At 38.3% G+C, this 17,319-nt stretch overlaps 2 protein-coding genes, 9 non-coding genes and 1 pseudogene across 12 annotated transcripts; all 12 read right to left on the bottom strand.

Annotated features, from left to right (window-relative positions):
* Positions 1 to 2,943: 2,943 nt before the first annotated feature.
* LOC121743410 (high mobility group B protein 14-like) lies at positions 2,944 to 5,243 on the bottom strand. Of its 2 annotated transcripts, XM_042136713.1 has the most exons (7): positions 5,053 to 5,243; positions 4,834 to 4,959; positions 4,129 to 4,186; positions 3,987 to 4,031; positions 3,536 to 3,616; positions 3,337 to 3,414; positions 2,944 to 3,100 (listed from the first exon to the last, which is right to left on the bottom strand). In XM_042136713.1, the coding sequence occupies exons 1-6, from the start codon at positions 5,103 to 5,105 to the stop codon at positions 3,352 to 3,354; spliced, it is 426 nt and encodes a 141-aa protein (XP_041992647.1). In that variant the 5' UTR covers positions 5,106 to 5,243; the 3' UTR covers positions 2,944 to 3,100; positions 3,337 to 3,351. The 2 variants fall into 2 exon arrangements, with proteins under 2 accessions (XP_041992647.1, XP_041992646.1); XM_042136712.1 differs by having other exon boundaries at positions 2,944 to 3,414; positions 5,053 to 5,242.
* Positions 5,244 to 6,354: 1,111 nt separating this feature from the next.
* Positions 6,355 to 10,048, bottom strand: LOC121745560 (3-oxoacyl-[acyl-carrier-protein] synthase I, chloroplastic-like). Its single transcript, XM_042139519.1, has 7 exons — positions 9,523 to 10,048; positions 8,654 to 9,085; positions 7,754 to 7,927; positions 7,284 to 7,397; positions 7,076 to 7,177; positions 6,882 to 6,948; positions 6,355 to 6,771 (listed from the first exon to the last, which is right to left on the bottom strand). Exons 1-7 carry the CDS (start codon positions 9,976 to 9,978, stop codon positions 6,704 to 6,706), a joined length of 1,413 nt encoding a protein of 470 aa, XP_041995453.1. The 5' UTR covers positions 9,979 to 10,048; the 3' UTR covers positions 6,355 to 6,703.
* Positions 10,049 to 10,945: 897 nt separating this feature from the next.
* On the bottom strand, positions 10,946 to 11,098 carry LOC121746277. The gene has a single exon (XR_006038980.1). It is a non-coding gene; the product is annotated as a U4 spliceosomal RNA (small nuclear RNA).
* Positions 11,099 to 11,606: 508 nt separating this feature from the next.
* Positions 11,607 to 11,759, bottom strand: LOC121746289. The gene has a single exon (XR_006038990.1). It is a non-coding gene; the product is annotated as a U4 spliceosomal RNA (small nuclear RNA).
* A 508-nt stretch (positions 11,760 to 12,267) lies between these two features.
* On the bottom strand, positions 12,268 to 12,420 carry LOC121746282. Its single transcript, XR_006038985.1, has one exon. It is a non-coding gene; the product is annotated as a U4 spliceosomal RNA (small nuclear RNA).
* Positions 12,421 to 12,928: 508 nt separating this feature from the next.
* LOC121746276 lies at positions 12,929 to 13,081 on the bottom strand. The gene has a single exon (XR_006038979.1). It is a non-coding gene; the product is annotated as a U4 spliceosomal RNA (small nuclear RNA).
* Positions 13,082 to 13,589: 508 nt separating this feature from the next.
* Positions 13,590 to 13,741, bottom strand: LOC121746286. The gene has a single exon (XR_006038988.1). It is a non-coding gene; the product is annotated as a U4 spliceosomal RNA (small nuclear RNA).
* A 508-nt stretch (positions 13,742 to 14,249) lies between these two features.
* On the bottom strand, positions 14,250 to 14,402 carry LOC121746285. The gene has a single exon (XR_006038987.1). It is a non-coding gene; the product is annotated as a U4 spliceosomal RNA (small nuclear RNA).
* A 508-nt stretch (positions 14,403 to 14,910) lies between these two features.
* On the bottom strand, positions 14,911 to 15,063 carry LOC121746284. Its single transcript, XR_006038986.1, has one exon. It is a non-coding gene; the product is annotated as a U4 spliceosomal RNA (small nuclear RNA).
* A 508-nt stretch (positions 15,064 to 15,571) lies between these two features.
* LOC121746274 lies at positions 15,572 to 15,724 on the bottom strand. The gene has a single exon (XR_006038977.1). It is a non-coding gene; the product is annotated as a U4 spliceosomal RNA (small nuclear RNA).
* A 500-nt stretch (positions 15,725 to 16,224) lies between these two features.
* LOC121746287 lies at positions 16,225 to 16,362 on the bottom strand (annotated as a pseudogene).
* A 508-nt stretch (positions 16,363 to 16,870) lies between these two features.
* Positions 16,871 to 17,023, bottom strand: LOC121746275. The gene has a single exon (XR_006038978.1). It is a non-coding gene; the product is annotated as a U4 spliceosomal RNA (small nuclear RNA).
* Between the last annotated feature and the right edge of the window lie 296 nt (positions 17,024 to 17,319).

The raw sequence follows: 17,319 nt of genomic DNA, 5'->3' as shown, positions 1-17,319 counted from the left end.
TCCCTATAAATTTATCACTTATTTCTATTTTTATACACCTCTAAAAATTTATCACATTTCACTTTTACTATTTTTTATAGTAGACCACACATTCCATTTACTCATTTATATTTTATTATTATATAAAACTAATATATAAAAATAAGACTCACGTGTCACTAACTTTTTCAAGTTCACTTTCTATTACATTTCTTAAAACTTGTGTGGGTCAAACGGTGACAAGTTAGGCCATCCGCAAAAGGCGGACGATGGCACGCCCGATGGCGCGCATCGTCCGCGCCATTCATCGTCCGCCCCCACTGTGGGTGTGTGGCATAGGCCGAGGACGATAGTCGCGGCCTATGCTTCGGGCGCGACTTAAACCGCGGACGATGGCCATCGTCCGCTCCATTGCGGACGTCGCGGACGATGGTCGCGGACGATGGCCATCGTCCGCGACATCGTTCGCCCCATTGTGAAGGCCGCGGACGATGGCACGCGGTTTCATTTTTTTATATAAATCTCGTTTCTCATTCAGTTGTGCATACGAACATATCGACTATCTCTCAACAAATTCTCTCTCAACATCCAACGAAAATGAATCCTGGCGAAGACACCAATAGTTCTAGTTCGTCTGATTCCGGTCGTTCGATTGACGAAGCATTAGATGCAGCCGTTGAAGAGGTCATGGCGGCATGCTATTCGCAAATACAGCGCGAGAAGGCGGCGGCTGAGCAAGTCCATCGTCCTATTCGACATAGGACGTATGTCCGACGCAACCACGAGGAAGCTCACAGGCGTCTGGTTGAAGACTATTTTGCCGATCAACCACGTTGGGGCCCGACTGTGTTCCGCCGCCGGTTTCGAATGTCGAGGTACCTTTTTCTCAGCATTGTTCGTACATTGTCTTCACGTGAAGAATACTTCACGTTTCGGGAGGACGGCATCGGGAAACCCGGCCTTACACCATTGCAAAAGTACACGACTGCTATTCGTCAGTTGGCATACGGCACCACGGCGGACCTTTTTGACGAGTACCTCCACTGTGGGGAGACTACAGGCCACGAGTGTCTGAAGTACTTTTGTCGGGGGATAGTAGAGGCCTATGGCGACACATATTTGCGCAAGCCGACAGCTACTGATTGCCAGGGTCTGATGCAGATGCACGAGAGGGCGCACGGGTTTCTTGGGATGCTCGGGAGCATCGACTGTATGCACTGGTAGTGGAAGAACTGTCCGACGACGTGGAGAGGCCAATTCACAAGTGGATACAAGGGCAGCCACCCGACGATGATCCTCGAAGCCGTCGCTGACTATCGGCTTTGGATCTGGCAAGCTTACTTCGGCGTAGCAGGGTCGAACAAAGACATCAACGTCCTCAACTCGTCCACCCTCTTCACCGACCAATGTAACGGCAACGGCCCGACCATATAGTTCACTGCCAACATACGCCAATACCATATGGGGTACTACTTGGCCGACAGCATCTACCCACGGTGGCCAATTTTCCTAAAGACGGTCAGCTGCCCGATTGGTGAGAAGAGGGTTTTATTTGCGCAAAAGCAAGAGGCGGCACGGAAGGATGTAGAGCGGGCATTGGGGGTGCTCCAATCACGGTGGGTAATTGTGAAAGGCCCAGCTCGTTTCTGGTACAAGGAAGTCATCCCCGATGTCATATATGCGTGCATAATCATGCACAACATGATAGTCGAGAGTGAAGGCGGAAGCATCACCGATTGGAATGACGACGACCGTGCATCTAGCTCTGCCGGCACATCAACCGAAACACCCGATAGAGGGTTATCGTTAGGTTTCGATGAGGTTTTATCTAGGCAGGCCTCAATGCGCAACCAATAGGAGCATGCGCAGCTCATGAGCGACATGATTGAAGAAGTGTGGGCTCGTAACCGCCGTCGCTGAGTTTGCGTTTTTTATTATTTCGCATTGTAATGTATTAATTTTTATTAAATGAATGAAGTTTTTAAAATTCGTATTTTAAATGTATTTTAGTTTTTTTTTTAATTCGTATGTATTTTGTAAATATTACAAAATTGATGATGTGGCGCGCCTTAGGGCGCCCCACTGCAGGTGGAGAAGGAGGGGGATAAAAATGCTGACGTGGCGCGCCATAGGGCGCCCCACTGCTGATGGTCTTAGGGATGGATGGAGTAGTAGTAGAATCTTGCAGCAAGAGCATCTTATGTAAAATCATTAGAATCTATCTGCTGAATGCTGATGGTTCAAAATTGACAAGAGACAGACTACTAGGTTCAATCAGTTACCGCTGTCAGCAGCTGTGTTTCTAAATTTGTACTCATAATCATCATCTACCACCTCTCTCTCCCTAATCCCTATCCATTTCCACGCTCACATGGCTTTTCTCACTCATTAGCCTCCGAGCTCGGTGCGGACCTCACAACCGTGAGCTTCATGTCCATCTCATCGGCCATCCGCCTCACGGCCGTGGTCCTCGAAGAACAGGACCTCGACGTTCTACGCCTAGTCCTGCGACTCAGCGCCCCCCTTCCATGCCCTTGTTGATGCTGTGGATGGGCAGATTGTTGTCCTCCCATCTCCCCTTCCACGCTCCTCTGCTTGTGGAAGGGAACGATGAGAAACGCAGACGTCTTCGTCCATGGTGTAGTGTATGCCTCTAGGGGCAGCGCGCGGTGATGACCTGCATCAAGGCACCCTCCTGACAAGAGCTGAAGCTGCTGATTCTAGTCCGGTTCCGGTTAACCATGCATGTCTATATACGACCCACAAACAAAACACACACACAGTCGTGTCATTACCTCTTGTATCTGGCCGGATTTCAAGAAATTATAGTAGCACTCAAATTCTTTGAAAAATGAATGAATAAAGTTTACACACAGCTTGGAGTTTTGTTACTTCTGTATACTGTCACATTAATCATCTATATGTTCAATTTTGGTGCACTAATCATCTATACTTCTAAGGATGTACTGAAGCACTAATTCTTGATTTCTTTAAACCAAAATATACAAAATACAATGTGTGTGTGTAATCTTAATTGATGCTGAAGATACAGTTCAAACTTCAAACCATCAATTTACAAAAGGCAACTCCCAGCACTTGAATCATGCAACAGAGAGGGAAACTGCAATAATGAAATGGAGAAGATTTAACAAGATACAGCAAGGTTTTGAACACTTCTGACTCCTGCAGTCGTGATCTCGCTTGTACATTTAGGGTAAGGAGACCAATTAAATTTAATCAGATACTCGAGACTGTGATATCCCTAAAACTACTTGAGTTTACTGCACAGGACATTACACAGATACGGATAGATAATTCAGAGTTGAGAGAGGTGGCATCGACAGTTGAGAGTTGTACCCTATCGTAACAGTTTCATCCATCAAAATCCGAGTCATCATCAAGGTGCAAATCATCTTCATCAAATTCCCCACTTTCCTGCAAATTGTTTATAATGTTAAGCTGGCATATGTCTAACAATAATTACCTTTTGTTTTTGGTCCCTCTATCATGGAGGAATATAGGACAGGCAACAAAGGTGGAAATGTCTATGTTTTACCTTTTTCTTAGTGAAGTTTGTCATAGCTATATCAAACTCTGCTCGTTTTTCAGTGGCAATATCATAGTACTTCACCTTTTCCTACAGATCAGAAACCATAAAGCATCAGAAATCACAACAGTGCTTCATCCACTGTATCTATCCACTTCATGTGAATGCTCAAACTTTAATCTTAAGTGAACATCTTCAAATCATGCTTATAGCAACCAAGTTAAAGGAAGAGCACCATGAAAAGACATGAAAGAGGAAATTAATTTTGATTTTGCACCAAAATGGGATCTACTGCCTCATCTAAATAAAGTTGAAGGAGAAGCGCATACCTTTTCTCTTATATATATTTCAATTTGTCTATATAATAAAGTTTCAAGAGAGCATAATTATCCTCAAATCACAAAATTAGTCACTAGTTATCAACATGAATCCATAATCCAGTAAAAGTTAGATCATAAACCTCATATGTCATTGTTTTCCACTTCTCCCCACATGCTTTCCCAATCTGCAAAAACAGAGTAACCATGAATGAAACTAATCCAGAAACAAAAGAACAACAAATGATGTAATCTATATGACTATCAGGTCCCTTCAGTACATACATTGCGCATTGACTTGATATCAGGATTAGCGTCTCGGTATTCCTTACGAAAATCCTCCCTGGAACATTAAAAGTTCATGGAGGAGAGGTGTTAATGTTATCAGTGCAAGTTTTCAGTATCTTCTCAAGAATTAGTAAATTCGGATAAACCCATTTTTGTACTAAAAGGAGAAAAGAAAGTGTGTTATGCTTAAAATCTCCGACAAACTATTCAACCACAACAAGTTGTTTCATATATTAAGCAAATGCATCGATAAAAGTTTAGCACCCTCATGCATCAACCAAGTTTACCATTAACCTAAGCAAGCAAGTACAACCAAGGAGTATAACACCGTCAAAAGTAACAACTGTTTTCGACACATGGAACTTGAACTGAATTCAACTTGAGAAACTAATAAAAAAAATTCACTATCTTCAAGTGTTTTCTACCCATATTTCATTCGCCTTAACAAAAAAAACAGACATTCGAGAATACCACACCTTCTCTGCTCCAAAGTATTTCAAATAGTATGACCTAATTATTGCACTCTAAATAAAATACTTACAAAATCAAGCCAAACACACTACGAATCATATATTGAGGTAGAAACCAAACGCAATACAAATTCCATGAGCCATTTCTATGAAAAGAAATCTTAGCATACATAATTTCCAATGAAAAAAATTGTACATATAACTGACAATCATATCCAAAGGAAAGGCGTACATGAAATAGAAGAAGGCCGTGGGAGGTTTCTTGGGCTTCAAGGCGTCAATTCTTGATACCTTTTTTCGCGCCGTCTTCTTCCTTGCAGCCTTCTTGGTATCTCCTGCCAAACCAATTTTCCTTTGGCTGAAGAAAAAAAGTTGGATCAGAACATTTAGGGCGGACAGTGGAAACTGAAAATATGAGTGAAAAACTAAAACTATCTGTAACTCGTTTTACCTAGAAGCCGAAGCTGAGGAAGTTGAACAACTTCTAGTTTTGATTTTTACCATCTCGCCGGCGACGCCGCTTGCTTGCTGCAGCGACCGATCAGGGAAATTTTAGTTTTGAATATGGTTCGTGAATTTGTATACAACTTGTTTCATAAAACAATTCATTTTAATAATTTTGTCAACTATATTTACACATCAACTTTTTGCTACTCTAAAACATAAAATGTTTGGTACAAAATATCTCATCTTTATCATATCCATAAAAAAAATTTCTTCATTATTTCACGTTTTATACATTAGATAGGCAAAAAATTACTGATGTCTAAGAGCATCTCCAATAACCGGCGTCACCACCGCGACGCCGATTTTTCGCCGACGCCGGTTTGACGCCGAACCATTGGAACCGGCGTCGGCGAAATCGGCGTCAAAATCGGCGTCGCCATGCCGATTCCCGCGCTGACGCCTGTTCCGACGCCGGTTCCGACGCCGATCCTCACGGGCGCCATTGTGCGTCCCGGATCGGCACCAAACCGGCGTCGGATTTAAATTTTTTTTTTGTTTTTCGAAAACACTATATATACGCGTTGAACGCGCGTTTGTGGCATGTCGACTGCATTGCTGATATAATGTACGCATGTATTATCATGCACAACATGATCGTCGAAGATGAAGGTGTACAACTGACTGATTGGGCCACCGACGATAATGAAGCAGGTCCAAGCCACGGCGTCACCACCGCCAACGTACGAGGTGGGGTACCGCACGATGAAGAAGCTCTCCTCCAAGCACATGCCGACATGCGTCAGACGGAGGCTCATATTCGACTGCAAAAGGATTTAGTTGAAGAGTTGTGGGCGCGGAGGATTGCAAGGCGTTAGTTTTTATGCAAATTTATGTAATTTTTTATATGTAATTTTTTTAATTATTGTACTTTTTTTTAAAAAATTAATGTACTTTTTAAATTTTAATATTATTATTCGAATTTTCCGTATTTGTCTCGTAAATTAAATTCCGTATGTTGATACGAGTGTAAATTAAATTATATAATTGTTATTAGTGATGTGGATAGGTAGTGTGAAGGCTATGTGAGGGCTATTTGATGTCCAGTTGATGTGGCAAGCTGATGTGGCAAGAGAATTGTAGTGTTGATGATGTGGCAGTGTGAAGGCTATTTGAGGACTATTTGACGTCCTAACCTATTGGAGATGCTCTAAATATACGCATGACATAATTATGGACGGATTGGTACGGTATTTCGACAAAATGTATTAAAATGACATATAAATGAAACTTTTTTGAATTATTCAAGTAAACTACAAACTTTTTTTGTATTTATATGAAACAATAATGAAACATTTCCTATGAACTGAATATGTAAAATTAAAATTAGAGTGTTTAATTCTAAATTCTCAATTGAATTATTTTTGGTGAATGGAGGAAGTTGTATTGTGAACATAATGAACTGTCAAAAGATGACATAAAATGCATACACATTCATCAAAGTGTTGCGCTTTAACATCTAAAACAGCCGCAGAGAGAGAGAGAGATAAATTACAATAGTCCTCAAACTAAAAGCTAAACTCACACCAAAGAATGCAAAAATCCCTCTTTTAGATTACCGAATCACCCATATGTATGGTAGATTTCAAACAGTCTCATCAGGGCTTGAATGCAGAAAATGCTACAACAGAGTTGTGTCCACCAAATCCAAATGAATTTGAAATCGCTGCATATGATAACGATCACAAAAAAAATTAAAGACCAGGCCTGCAATGTCTCTATACGAGAGAGATAACAGTGATGTACGTAGGGAATTGGAGTTGGGAAGCGTCTTACCAACATTGACTTCATGTTGCTTCTTCTCGTTTGCTACAGTGTCAAACTCAACGGAAGGCTCTGGATTCTGTATCAGTAATTATAGACGATTGTTAATGTTGACGAGGAGAGATGAGTTATAAATCTCTCTAAAAGAGGGTGGCTGTATCTGAAATAACCACCCCATTTTAATCGCATTGGCATGGGGGACTTACGAATTGATTTATCGAAGGGTGAAGCCAGCCTGTCGTGATCGCTTTCACTGTTGCAATGGCTTCCAAACCACCAGCAGCACCTAGGCAGTGCCCTATCATTGACTGGAACAACATGAAAAAGTGAGAAGTCTGCCATTACCATGCCACGTGCTCGAGAAAAGAACACGAGCATAGAATAAAAATACAGAGCTTAAAGTCGGGGGCTTACCTTAGTAGCATTGATTTTTATTTCTGAAGTGTCCTTGAATACCTTCTTAATAGCATTTATCTCTGCTAAATCACCAACAAGGGTGGAAGTTGCATGGGCGTTTATATAGTTAACCTGAACGAATTCAAGGCAACAACATTTTAGATGACCCCAAGAATGAACTGTATACCGAGATTGAGTTACACTTTTCTCCAGTGATATCTATTAGCATCAACAATTCTTTTCCAGAATATCAGATTGACAGTCAATATTTCTGAGGGGTGCAGTATCAATTTCCAGATTCAGGAACAGAGGAAAAGGTTGGTAATGAATAAACAAATTAGACAGTCTACTCTTACAAAATAACAACAAAATGAAACAAAGTGGAGTTCACACACTTGGAAAATTCCCTGTACTATTAATATGCTGATGAGAATAATCAGGAAAGATAAACAGAAAACACAAATGATTTGTTTGGGATGAAAGCACACCTCCTCAGGAGAGACACCAGCATCTTGAAGGGCATCCAGGATGCATGAAGAGACACCAAGCCCATCAGCCCTGGGATCAGTCATGTGATAAGCATCACAAGTTACAGCACCACCCAAATACTCTGCAATTATTGGCGCATCTCGTTTCATTGCATGCTCCAAACTTTCCATAACCTGCCGAATAATTTGACAAAAATATAAGGTCAAGCAATTGGCATTCAGATAGATTGGTAGTATGCTCAGCATCAACCTTGTTAACACATACAGCATCTACCACAAACTTTTAGAGGAAGATTAAGATTAATCTATTGATAGTGAGAGACTAATATAAAATGATAAAATTCTTCCAATACTTATAAAGAAATAAAAAGAAGAAATGGAGGGGAAAACTGAAGAAAAAGTAGTACTAGAGGCTCTTAACTGCCTTTCTTTACTTTTGCTAAAAAAAAATCATTGTTCGTGTTTCAACTAAACCATGTCCCTTATCCTTATACAGGCTTGATGTGCTCCATGATGCACTCATGTTTTAATTTTACGTGCATTTGAATGTGTGGAGCAACACCTGTAGCTCTCATATGACTCATAACTCCTAAACACAACCAGTCCTATTCCAACTCAACCGAATAGCTATATCACCAACCCAATATGAATATGTACACACATTGACACATACATATATATATGCAGTACACTGTACACAAGAGGAGAGAAAGACACTCAAATATTCCCAGTCACTCCTCACATGCAGTTGGTTTAATAAGATCAAGGCAAGTTGCATGTTCCAATTAACACATCTCAGCATATGAGTTAAAGTCCTACAAAATGTCAATTATTTCACCGCACAGTAAGTTAATGATTCCAACCTCTCACACACACACACATACAGAGAAGCTAACTTACCAAGACTCCAGCACCTTCACCCATCACAAAGCCATCTCGATCTTGGTCCCAAGGCCTAGAAGCAGTTTTTGGGTCATCGTTTCTTTGAGATAGAGCTCTGCATGCAACAAAACCTCCCAGTCCAATTGGTATAATGGCAGCTTCAGTCCCACCTACTACCATCAAATCTGCTTCACCTCTACGAATGTGATTCGCAGCTGCATAAAAGCAATAATTTGAAGTAGCACAAGCAGTTGAAATTGAATAGTTTGGCCCCATCAAGCCAAGATCAATTGCTAGCAATGCAGATCCCATGTTCGTTATGGCATAAGGTATGAAAAATGGAGTAATCTTCCTGTGACCCTTCTCAATTAGAGCCTGAACACCGTCAGAAAATACACTAAGACCTCCCATCCCTGTCCCAACTAGAACACCAGCTCGAACCTTGTCAATCTGCAGTTAGAACAAAACCACTAACTTTTTCAGATCACGTGACTTTAAAAGGTTCTAAAAACCAACCAAAAAAATCAGTCAAGTTTATTCTCAAAAATGAAGCCGAAACATCAAATTTCAGGCTTCCTATCACAAAATCTATAGGGAAGCAAAATAAAACTGGTGTGTAGGCTAGTTTGTGTAACACAGTGAACAAGAAGGAAAAGTTTCGATTAAGAAGGAAAGAACTCTTTTTCAGAACCACCGATGTTAAAAAGCAAAACCAAACCATAATTTTTAGTGTTCAGCATGCATTCATACAACCAGCCAACCAACCACTCAAGAAGAAATCAACAAAAGCTCGAAACATAACTAAGCAAAATTCAACCTGGAAACACCTGATTAAAAGCAGAACACTCCAAAATAAAACCGAATTGAGCAGCGGAAATCATGAATACCTTGTCAAGCTTCTCGCCGCCGAGATCCGCGCTCTCGAGCGCCTTCTTCCCCGCAACAATGCAGTACCTCAAACAATCGTCCAATCTCCGATCGTTTTTGCCGTCAATATATCCATCGGCTTTGAACCCCCTAATCTGGCCGCCGAAGCGCGTGGGGAATTTGGAGGCGTCGAAGCGGTCAATCAGAGTGATGCCGCTCTCACCGGCCAGCAGCTTCTCGTAGTAGGCGTCCACGTCGTTCCCGAACACGGTGACGAGCCCCATTCCGGTGATGACCACGCGCTTCTTGGGGTCCGTCTCGCGCTTGGGCGCCGTGGCGGCTGCGGAAATTGCGAAAGGGCGCCTCTTAGCTGGGGCCCTGGCATTGTTGCTGGGTAGAGCGGGGGAGTGCTGCCTTGAGCGGCGGAGGGATTCGAGGGGGGAAGGATGGAGGGAGGTGGATTGGAGGGCTTGCATGGCGGAGGTGAGCGGATTTGGGCGTCGATGGAATCAATGTAATGGTGTGGAGAGCAGTGTGAAGCAGTTGGATTTGTTAGCTCTGATATTGACGACTTTTTTCTTTTAATAGAAATATTAATCGTCTGTAAATAGTGAATTTTTATTTATTTATTTATTTATTTATTTATTTTCACAAATTTGGGAATTTATCCCAAATTTTAGTTTCGTGCATATCAATAAATTTTCAATTGAGGTTATAATTTTAAAATTGTACAATTTTAAAGGAAGTCCTACCAGAAATACTCATTTCATTACTTGGTATTGTCAAGTAGTCCATGTGGGAAAATCTACAATTTGTTTAACATACCTTATTCATAAATCTTATTCATAAATCTACAATCTTATTCTCGATAGTCCAAGTCAAGCCCGGGGTGAAAAGGGGGTTTAAAAATAGTTTTCAACCAATAATAAACGCGCCTCAGTTAGAACATTTTATATACTCCGTACCTATTTATTTGCTAGATTTCTTCATGTATTCCGTGTGGGAATGTGACAAATGTCTACTATTTCCTTCACACTCATTAGTCATAAATCTTGAGATGAAATAGAACATTTCTATAAATTTCATCAAGAACAATGTTAAACAAAATAATCGAGAAAGCGATTTTAAGAGTTCGAAGACTTAATGCTAATCCCATTATGATATTATACACCAGAAGAAAAGGTGTTGTAGTTCATACAACTTTACGGACATGCAACTTTATAAAGTACATCAATTTTAGTAACTCCTACTAACTATTCAATTAACATTGCACGCAAAATACGATGAGACGAGAGACAAGCTAATACCATTTACAAGGGTAAAACAAAGTTCATATAGATCATTGCAAACATGATATGCTTATGCTTGATTATGAAAATCATTGATTTGACTATATTAACTTTTATGTTATACATGTATAGAAATTAAAGACTAGATTTGTAGGGCGATACCCAAAATAGGGCACCCTTCCAGAAATTCTCAACCACCCGAGTCAAGCTCAGGTTGAAGAGGGGGTTTGGAAATAGTTTTCAACCAGCAATAGACGCGCCTCGGTTAGAACCTCACTAGCTGCATCATTGCCCCAAGCGCAAAGATAATATCCACCACATCCCACCATCTCATTTTATATGTATATTTCTTTGCCAAGTTTCTTTGTGTATTCTATGTGGGAATATTGCTTCACACTCATTAGTCACAAATCTTGAGATGAAATAAAACATTTCTATAAATTTCATCAAGAATAAACATTGAACAATGTTAAACAGAATAATTGAGAAAACGATTTTAAGAGTTCGAAGACTTAATACTAATCCCATTATGATATTATACACCGGAAGAAAAGGTGTTGTAGTTCATACAACTTTATGGACATGCAACTTTATAAAGTACATCAATTTTAGTTACTCCTACTAACTATTCAATTAACATTGGACGCAAAATACGATGAGACGAGAGACAAGCTAATACCATTTACAAGGGTAAAACAAAGTTCATATAGATCATTGCAAACATGATATGCTTATGCTTGATTATGAAAATCATTGATTTGACTATATTAACTTTTATGTTATACATGTATAGAAATTAAAGACTAGATTTGTAGGGCGATACCCAAAATAGGGCACCCTTCCGGAAATTCTCAATCACCCGAGTCAAGCTCAGGTTGAAGAGGGGGTTTGGAAATAGTTTTCAACCAGCAATAGACGCGCCTCGGTTAGAACCTCACTAGCCGCATCATTGCCCCAAGCGCAAAGATAATATCCACCACATCCCACCATCTCATTTTATATGTATATTTCTTTGCCAAGTTTCTTTGTGTATTCTATGTGGGAATATTGATTCACACTCATTAGTCACAAATCTTGAGATGAAATAAAACATTTCTATAAATTTCATCAAGAATAAAAATTGAACAATGTTAAACAGAATAATTGAGAAAGCGATTTTAAGAGTTCGAAGACTTAATACTAATCCCATTATGATATTATACACCGGAAGAAAAGGTGTTGTAGTTCATACAACTTTACGGACATGCAACTTTATAAAGTACATCAATTTTAGTTACTCCTACTAACTATTCAATTAACATTGGACGCAAAATACGATGAGACGAGAGACAAGCTAATACCATTTACAAGGGTAAAACAAAGTTCATATAGATCATTGCAAACATGATATGCTTATGCTTGATTATGAAAATCATTGATTTGACTATATTAACTTTTATGTTATACATGTATAGAAATTAAAGACTAGATTTGTAGGGCGATACCCAAAATAGGGCACCCTTCCAGAAATTCTCGACCACCCGAGTCAAGCTCAGGTTGAAGAGGGGGTTTGGAAATAGTTTTCAACCAGCAATAGACGCGCCTCGGTTAGAACCTCACTAGCTGCATCATTGCCCCAAGCGCAAAGATAATATCCACCACATCCCACCATCTCATTTTATATGTATATTTCTTTGCCAAGTTTCTTTGTGTATTCTATGTGGGAATATTGTTTCACACTCATTAGTCACAAATCTTGAGATGAAATAAAACATTTCTATAAATTTCATCAAGAATAAAAATTGAACAATGTTAAACAGAATAATTGAGAAAGCGATTTTAAGAGTTCGAAGACTTAATACTAATCCCATTATGATATTATACACCGGAAGAAAAGGTGTTGTAGTTCATACAACTTTACGGACATGCAACTTTATAAAGTACATCAATTTTAGTTACTCCTACTAACTATTCAATTAACATTGGACGCAAAATACGATGAGACGAGAGACAAGCTAATACCATTTACAAGGGTAAAACAAAGTTCATATAGATCATTGCAAACATGATATGCTTATGCTTGATTATGAAAATCATTGATTTGACTATATTAACTTTTATGTTATACATGTATAGAAATTAAAGACTAGATTTGTAGGGCGATACCCAAAATAGGGCACCCTTCCAGAAATTCTCAACCACCCGAGTCAAGCTCAGGTTGAAGAGGGGGTTTGGAAATAGTTTTCAACCAGCAATAGACGCGCCTCGGTTAGAACCTCACTAGCTGCATCATTGCCCCAAGCGCAAAGATAATATCCACCACATCCCACCATCTCATTTTATATGTATATTTCTTTGCCAAGTTTCTTTGTGTATTCTATGTGGGAATATTGCTTCACACTCATTAGTCACAAATCTTGAGATGAAATAAAACATTTCTATAAATTTCATCAAGAATAAAAATTGAACAATGTTAAACAGAATAATTGAGAAAGCGATTTTAAGAGTTCGAAGACTTAATACTAATCCCATTATGATATTATACACCGGAAGAAAAGGTGTTGTAGTTCATACAACTTTACGGACATGCAACTTTATAAAGTACATCAATTTTAGTTACTCCTACTAACTATTCAATTAACATTGGACGCAAAATACGATGAGACGAGAGACAAGCTAATACCATTTACAAGGGTAAAACAAAGTTCATATAGATCATTGCAAACATGATATGCTTATGCTTGATTATGATAATCATTGATTTAACTATATTAACTTTTATGTTATACATGTATAGAAATTAAAGACTAGATTTGTAGGGCGATACCCTAAATAGGGCACCCTTCCAGAAATTCTCGACCACCCGAGTCAAGCTCAGGTTGAAGAGGGGTTTGGAAATAGTTTTCAACCAGCAATAGACGCGCCTCGGTTAGAACCTCACTAGCTGCATCATTGCCCCAAGCGCAAAGATAATATCCACCACATCCCACCATCTCATTTTATATGTATATTTCTTTGCCAAGTTTCTTTGTGTATTCTATGTGGGAATATTGCTTCACACTCATTAGTCACAAATCTTGAGATGAAATAAAACATTTCTATAAATTTCATCAAGAATAAAAATTGAACAATGTTAAACAGAATAATTGAGAAAGCGATTTTAAGAGTTCGAAGACTTAATACTAATCCCATTATGATATTATACACCGGAAGAAAAGGTGTTGTAGTTCATACAACTTTACGGACATGCAACTTTATAAAGTACATCAATTTTAGTAACTCCTACTAACTATTCAATTAACATTGCACACAAAATACGATGAGACGAGAGACAAGCTAATACCATTTACAAGGGTAAAACAAAGTTCATATAGATCATTGCAAACATGATATGCTTATGCTTGATTATGAAAATCATTGATTTGACTATATTAAATTTTGTGTTATACATGTATTGAAATTAAAGACTACATTTGTTGGGCGATACCCAAAATTGGGCACCCTTCCAGAAATTCTCGACCACCCGAGTCAAGCTCAGGTTAAAGAGGGGGTTTGGAAATAGTTTTCAACCAGCAATAGACGCGCCTCGGTTAGAACCTCACTAGCTGCATCATTGCCCCAAGCGCAAAGATAATATCCACCACATCCCACCATCTCATTTTATATGTATATTTCTTTGCCAAGTTTCTTTGTGTATTCTATGTGGGAATATTGCTTCACACTCATTAGTCACAAATCTTGAGATGAAATAAAACATTTCTATAAATTTCATCAAGAATAAAAATTGAACAATGTTAAACAGAATAATTGAGAAAGCGATTTTAAGAGTTCGAAGACTTAATACTAATCCCATTATGATATTATACACCAGAAGAAAAGGTGTTGTAGTTCATACAACTTTACGGACATGCAACTTTATAAAGTACATCAATTTTAGTAACTCCTACTAACTATTCAATTAACATTGCACACAAAATACGATGAGACGAGAGACAAGCTAATACCATTTACAAGGGTAAAACAAAGTTCATATAGATCATTGCAAACATGATATGCTTATGCTTGATTATGAAAATCATTGATTTGACTATATTAACTTTTATGTTATACATGTATTGAAATTAAAGACTACATTTGTTGGGCGATACCCAAAATTGGGCACCCTTCCAGAAATTCTCGACCACCCGAGTCAAGCTCAGGTTAAAGAGGGGGTTTGGAAATAGTTTTCAACCAGCAATAGACGCGCCTCGGTTAGAACCTCACTAGCTGCATCATTGCCCCAAGCGCAAAGATAATATCCAGCACATCCCACCATCTCATTTTATATGTATATTTCTTTGCCAAGTTTCTTTGTGTATTCTATGTGGGAATATTGCTTCACACTCATTAGTCACAAATCTTGAGATGAAATAAAACATTTCTATAAATTTCATCAAGAATAAAAATTGAACAATGTTAAACAGAATAATTGAGAAAGCGATTTTAAGAGTTCGAAGACTTAATACTAATCCCATTATGATATTATACACCGGAAGAAAAGGTGTTGTAGTTCATACAACTTTACGGACATGCAACTTTATAAAGTACATCAATTTTAGTAACTCCTACTAACTATTCAATTAACATTGCACGCAAAATACGATGAGACGAGAGACAAGCTAATACCATTTACAAGGGTAAAACAAAGTTCATATAGATCATTGCAAACATGATATGTTTATGCTTGATTATGAAAATCATTGATTTGACTATATTAACTTTTATGTTATACATGTATAGAAATTAAAGACTAGATTTGTAGGGCAATACCCAAAATAGGGCACCCTTCCAGAAATTCTCGACCACCCGAGTCAAGCTCAGGTTGAAGAGGGGGTTTGGAAATAGTTTTCAACCAGCAATAGACGCGCCTCGGTTAGAACCTCACTGGCTGCATCATTGCCCCAAGCGCAAAGATAATATCCACCACATCCCACCATCTCATTTTATATGTATATTTCTTTGCCAAGTTTCTTTGTGTATTCTATGTGGGAATATTGCTTCACACTCATTAGTCACAAATCTTGAGATGAAATAAAACATTTCTATAAATTTCATCAAGAATAAAAATTGAACAATGTTAAACAGAATAATTGAGAAAGCGATTTTAAGAGTTCGAAGACTTAATACTAATCACATTATGATATTATACACCGGAAGAAAAGGTGTTGTAGTTCATACAACTTTACGGACATGCAACTTTATAAAGTACATCAATTTTAGTAACTCCTACTAACTATTCAATTAACATTGCACGCTAAATACGATGAGACGAGAGACAAGCTAATACCATTTACAAGGGTAAAACAAAGTTCATATAGATCATTGCAAACATGATATGCTTATGCTTGATTATGAAAATCATTGATTTGACTATATTTAATTTTATGTTATACATGTATAGAAATTATACCCAAAATTGGGCACCATTCCAGAAATTCTCGACCACCCGAGTCAAGCAGGTTGAAGAGGGGGTTTGGAAATAGTTTTCAACCAGCAATAGACGCGCCTCGGTTAGAACCTCACTAGCTGCATCATTGCCCCAAGCGCAAAGATAATATTCACCACATCCCACCATCTCATTTTATATGTATATTTCTTTGCCAAGTTTCTTTGTGTATTCTATGTGGGAATATTACTTCACACTCATTAGTCACAAATCTTGAGATGAAATAAAACATTTCTATAAATTTCATCAAGAATAAAAATTGAACAATGTTAAACACAATAATTGAGAAAGCGATTTTAAGAGTTCGAAGACTTAATACTAATCCCATTATGATATTATACACCAGAAGAAAAGGTGTTGTAGTTCATACAACTTTACGGACATGCAACTTTATAAAGTACATCAATTTTAGTAACTCCTACTAACTATTCAATTAACATTGCACGCAAAATACGATGAGACGAGAGACAAGCTAATACCATTTACAAGGGTAAAACAAAGTTCATATAGATCATTGCAAACATGATATGCTTATGCTTGATTATGAAAATCATTGATTTGACTATATTAACTTTTATGTTATACATGTATAGAAATTAAAGACTAGATTTGTAGGGCGATACCCAAAATAGGGCACCCTTCCAGAAATTCTCAACCACCCGAGTCAAGCTCAGGTTGAAGAGGGGGTTTGGAAATAGTTTTCAACCAGCAATAGACGCGCCTCGGTTAGAACCTCACTAGCTGCATCATTGCCCCAAGCGCAAAGATAATATCCACCACATCCCACCATCTCATTTTATATGTATATTTCTTTGCCAAGTTTCTTTGTGTATTCTATGTGGGAATATTGATTCACACTCATTAGTCACAAATCTTGAGATGAAATAAAACATTTCTATAAATTTCATCAAGAATAAAAATTGAACAATGTTAAACAGAATAATTGAGAAAGCGATTTTAAGAGTTCGAAGACTTAATACTAATCCCATTATGATATTATACACCAGAAGAAAAGGTGTTGTAGTTCATACAACTTTACGGACATGCAACTTTATAAAGTACAT

The sequence above is a fragment of the Salvia splendens genome, chromosome 8, assembly GCF_004379255.2.
Source record: "Salvia splendens isolate huo1 chromosome 8, SspV2, whole genome shotgun sequence".
Lineage (NCBI taxonomy): Eukaryota > Viridiplantae > Streptophyta > Magnoliopsida > Lamiales > Lamiaceae > Salvia > Salvia splendens.
Note: the sequence above shows the minus strand (reverse complement) of the source record. Positions and strands in the feature narration are given on the sequence as shown.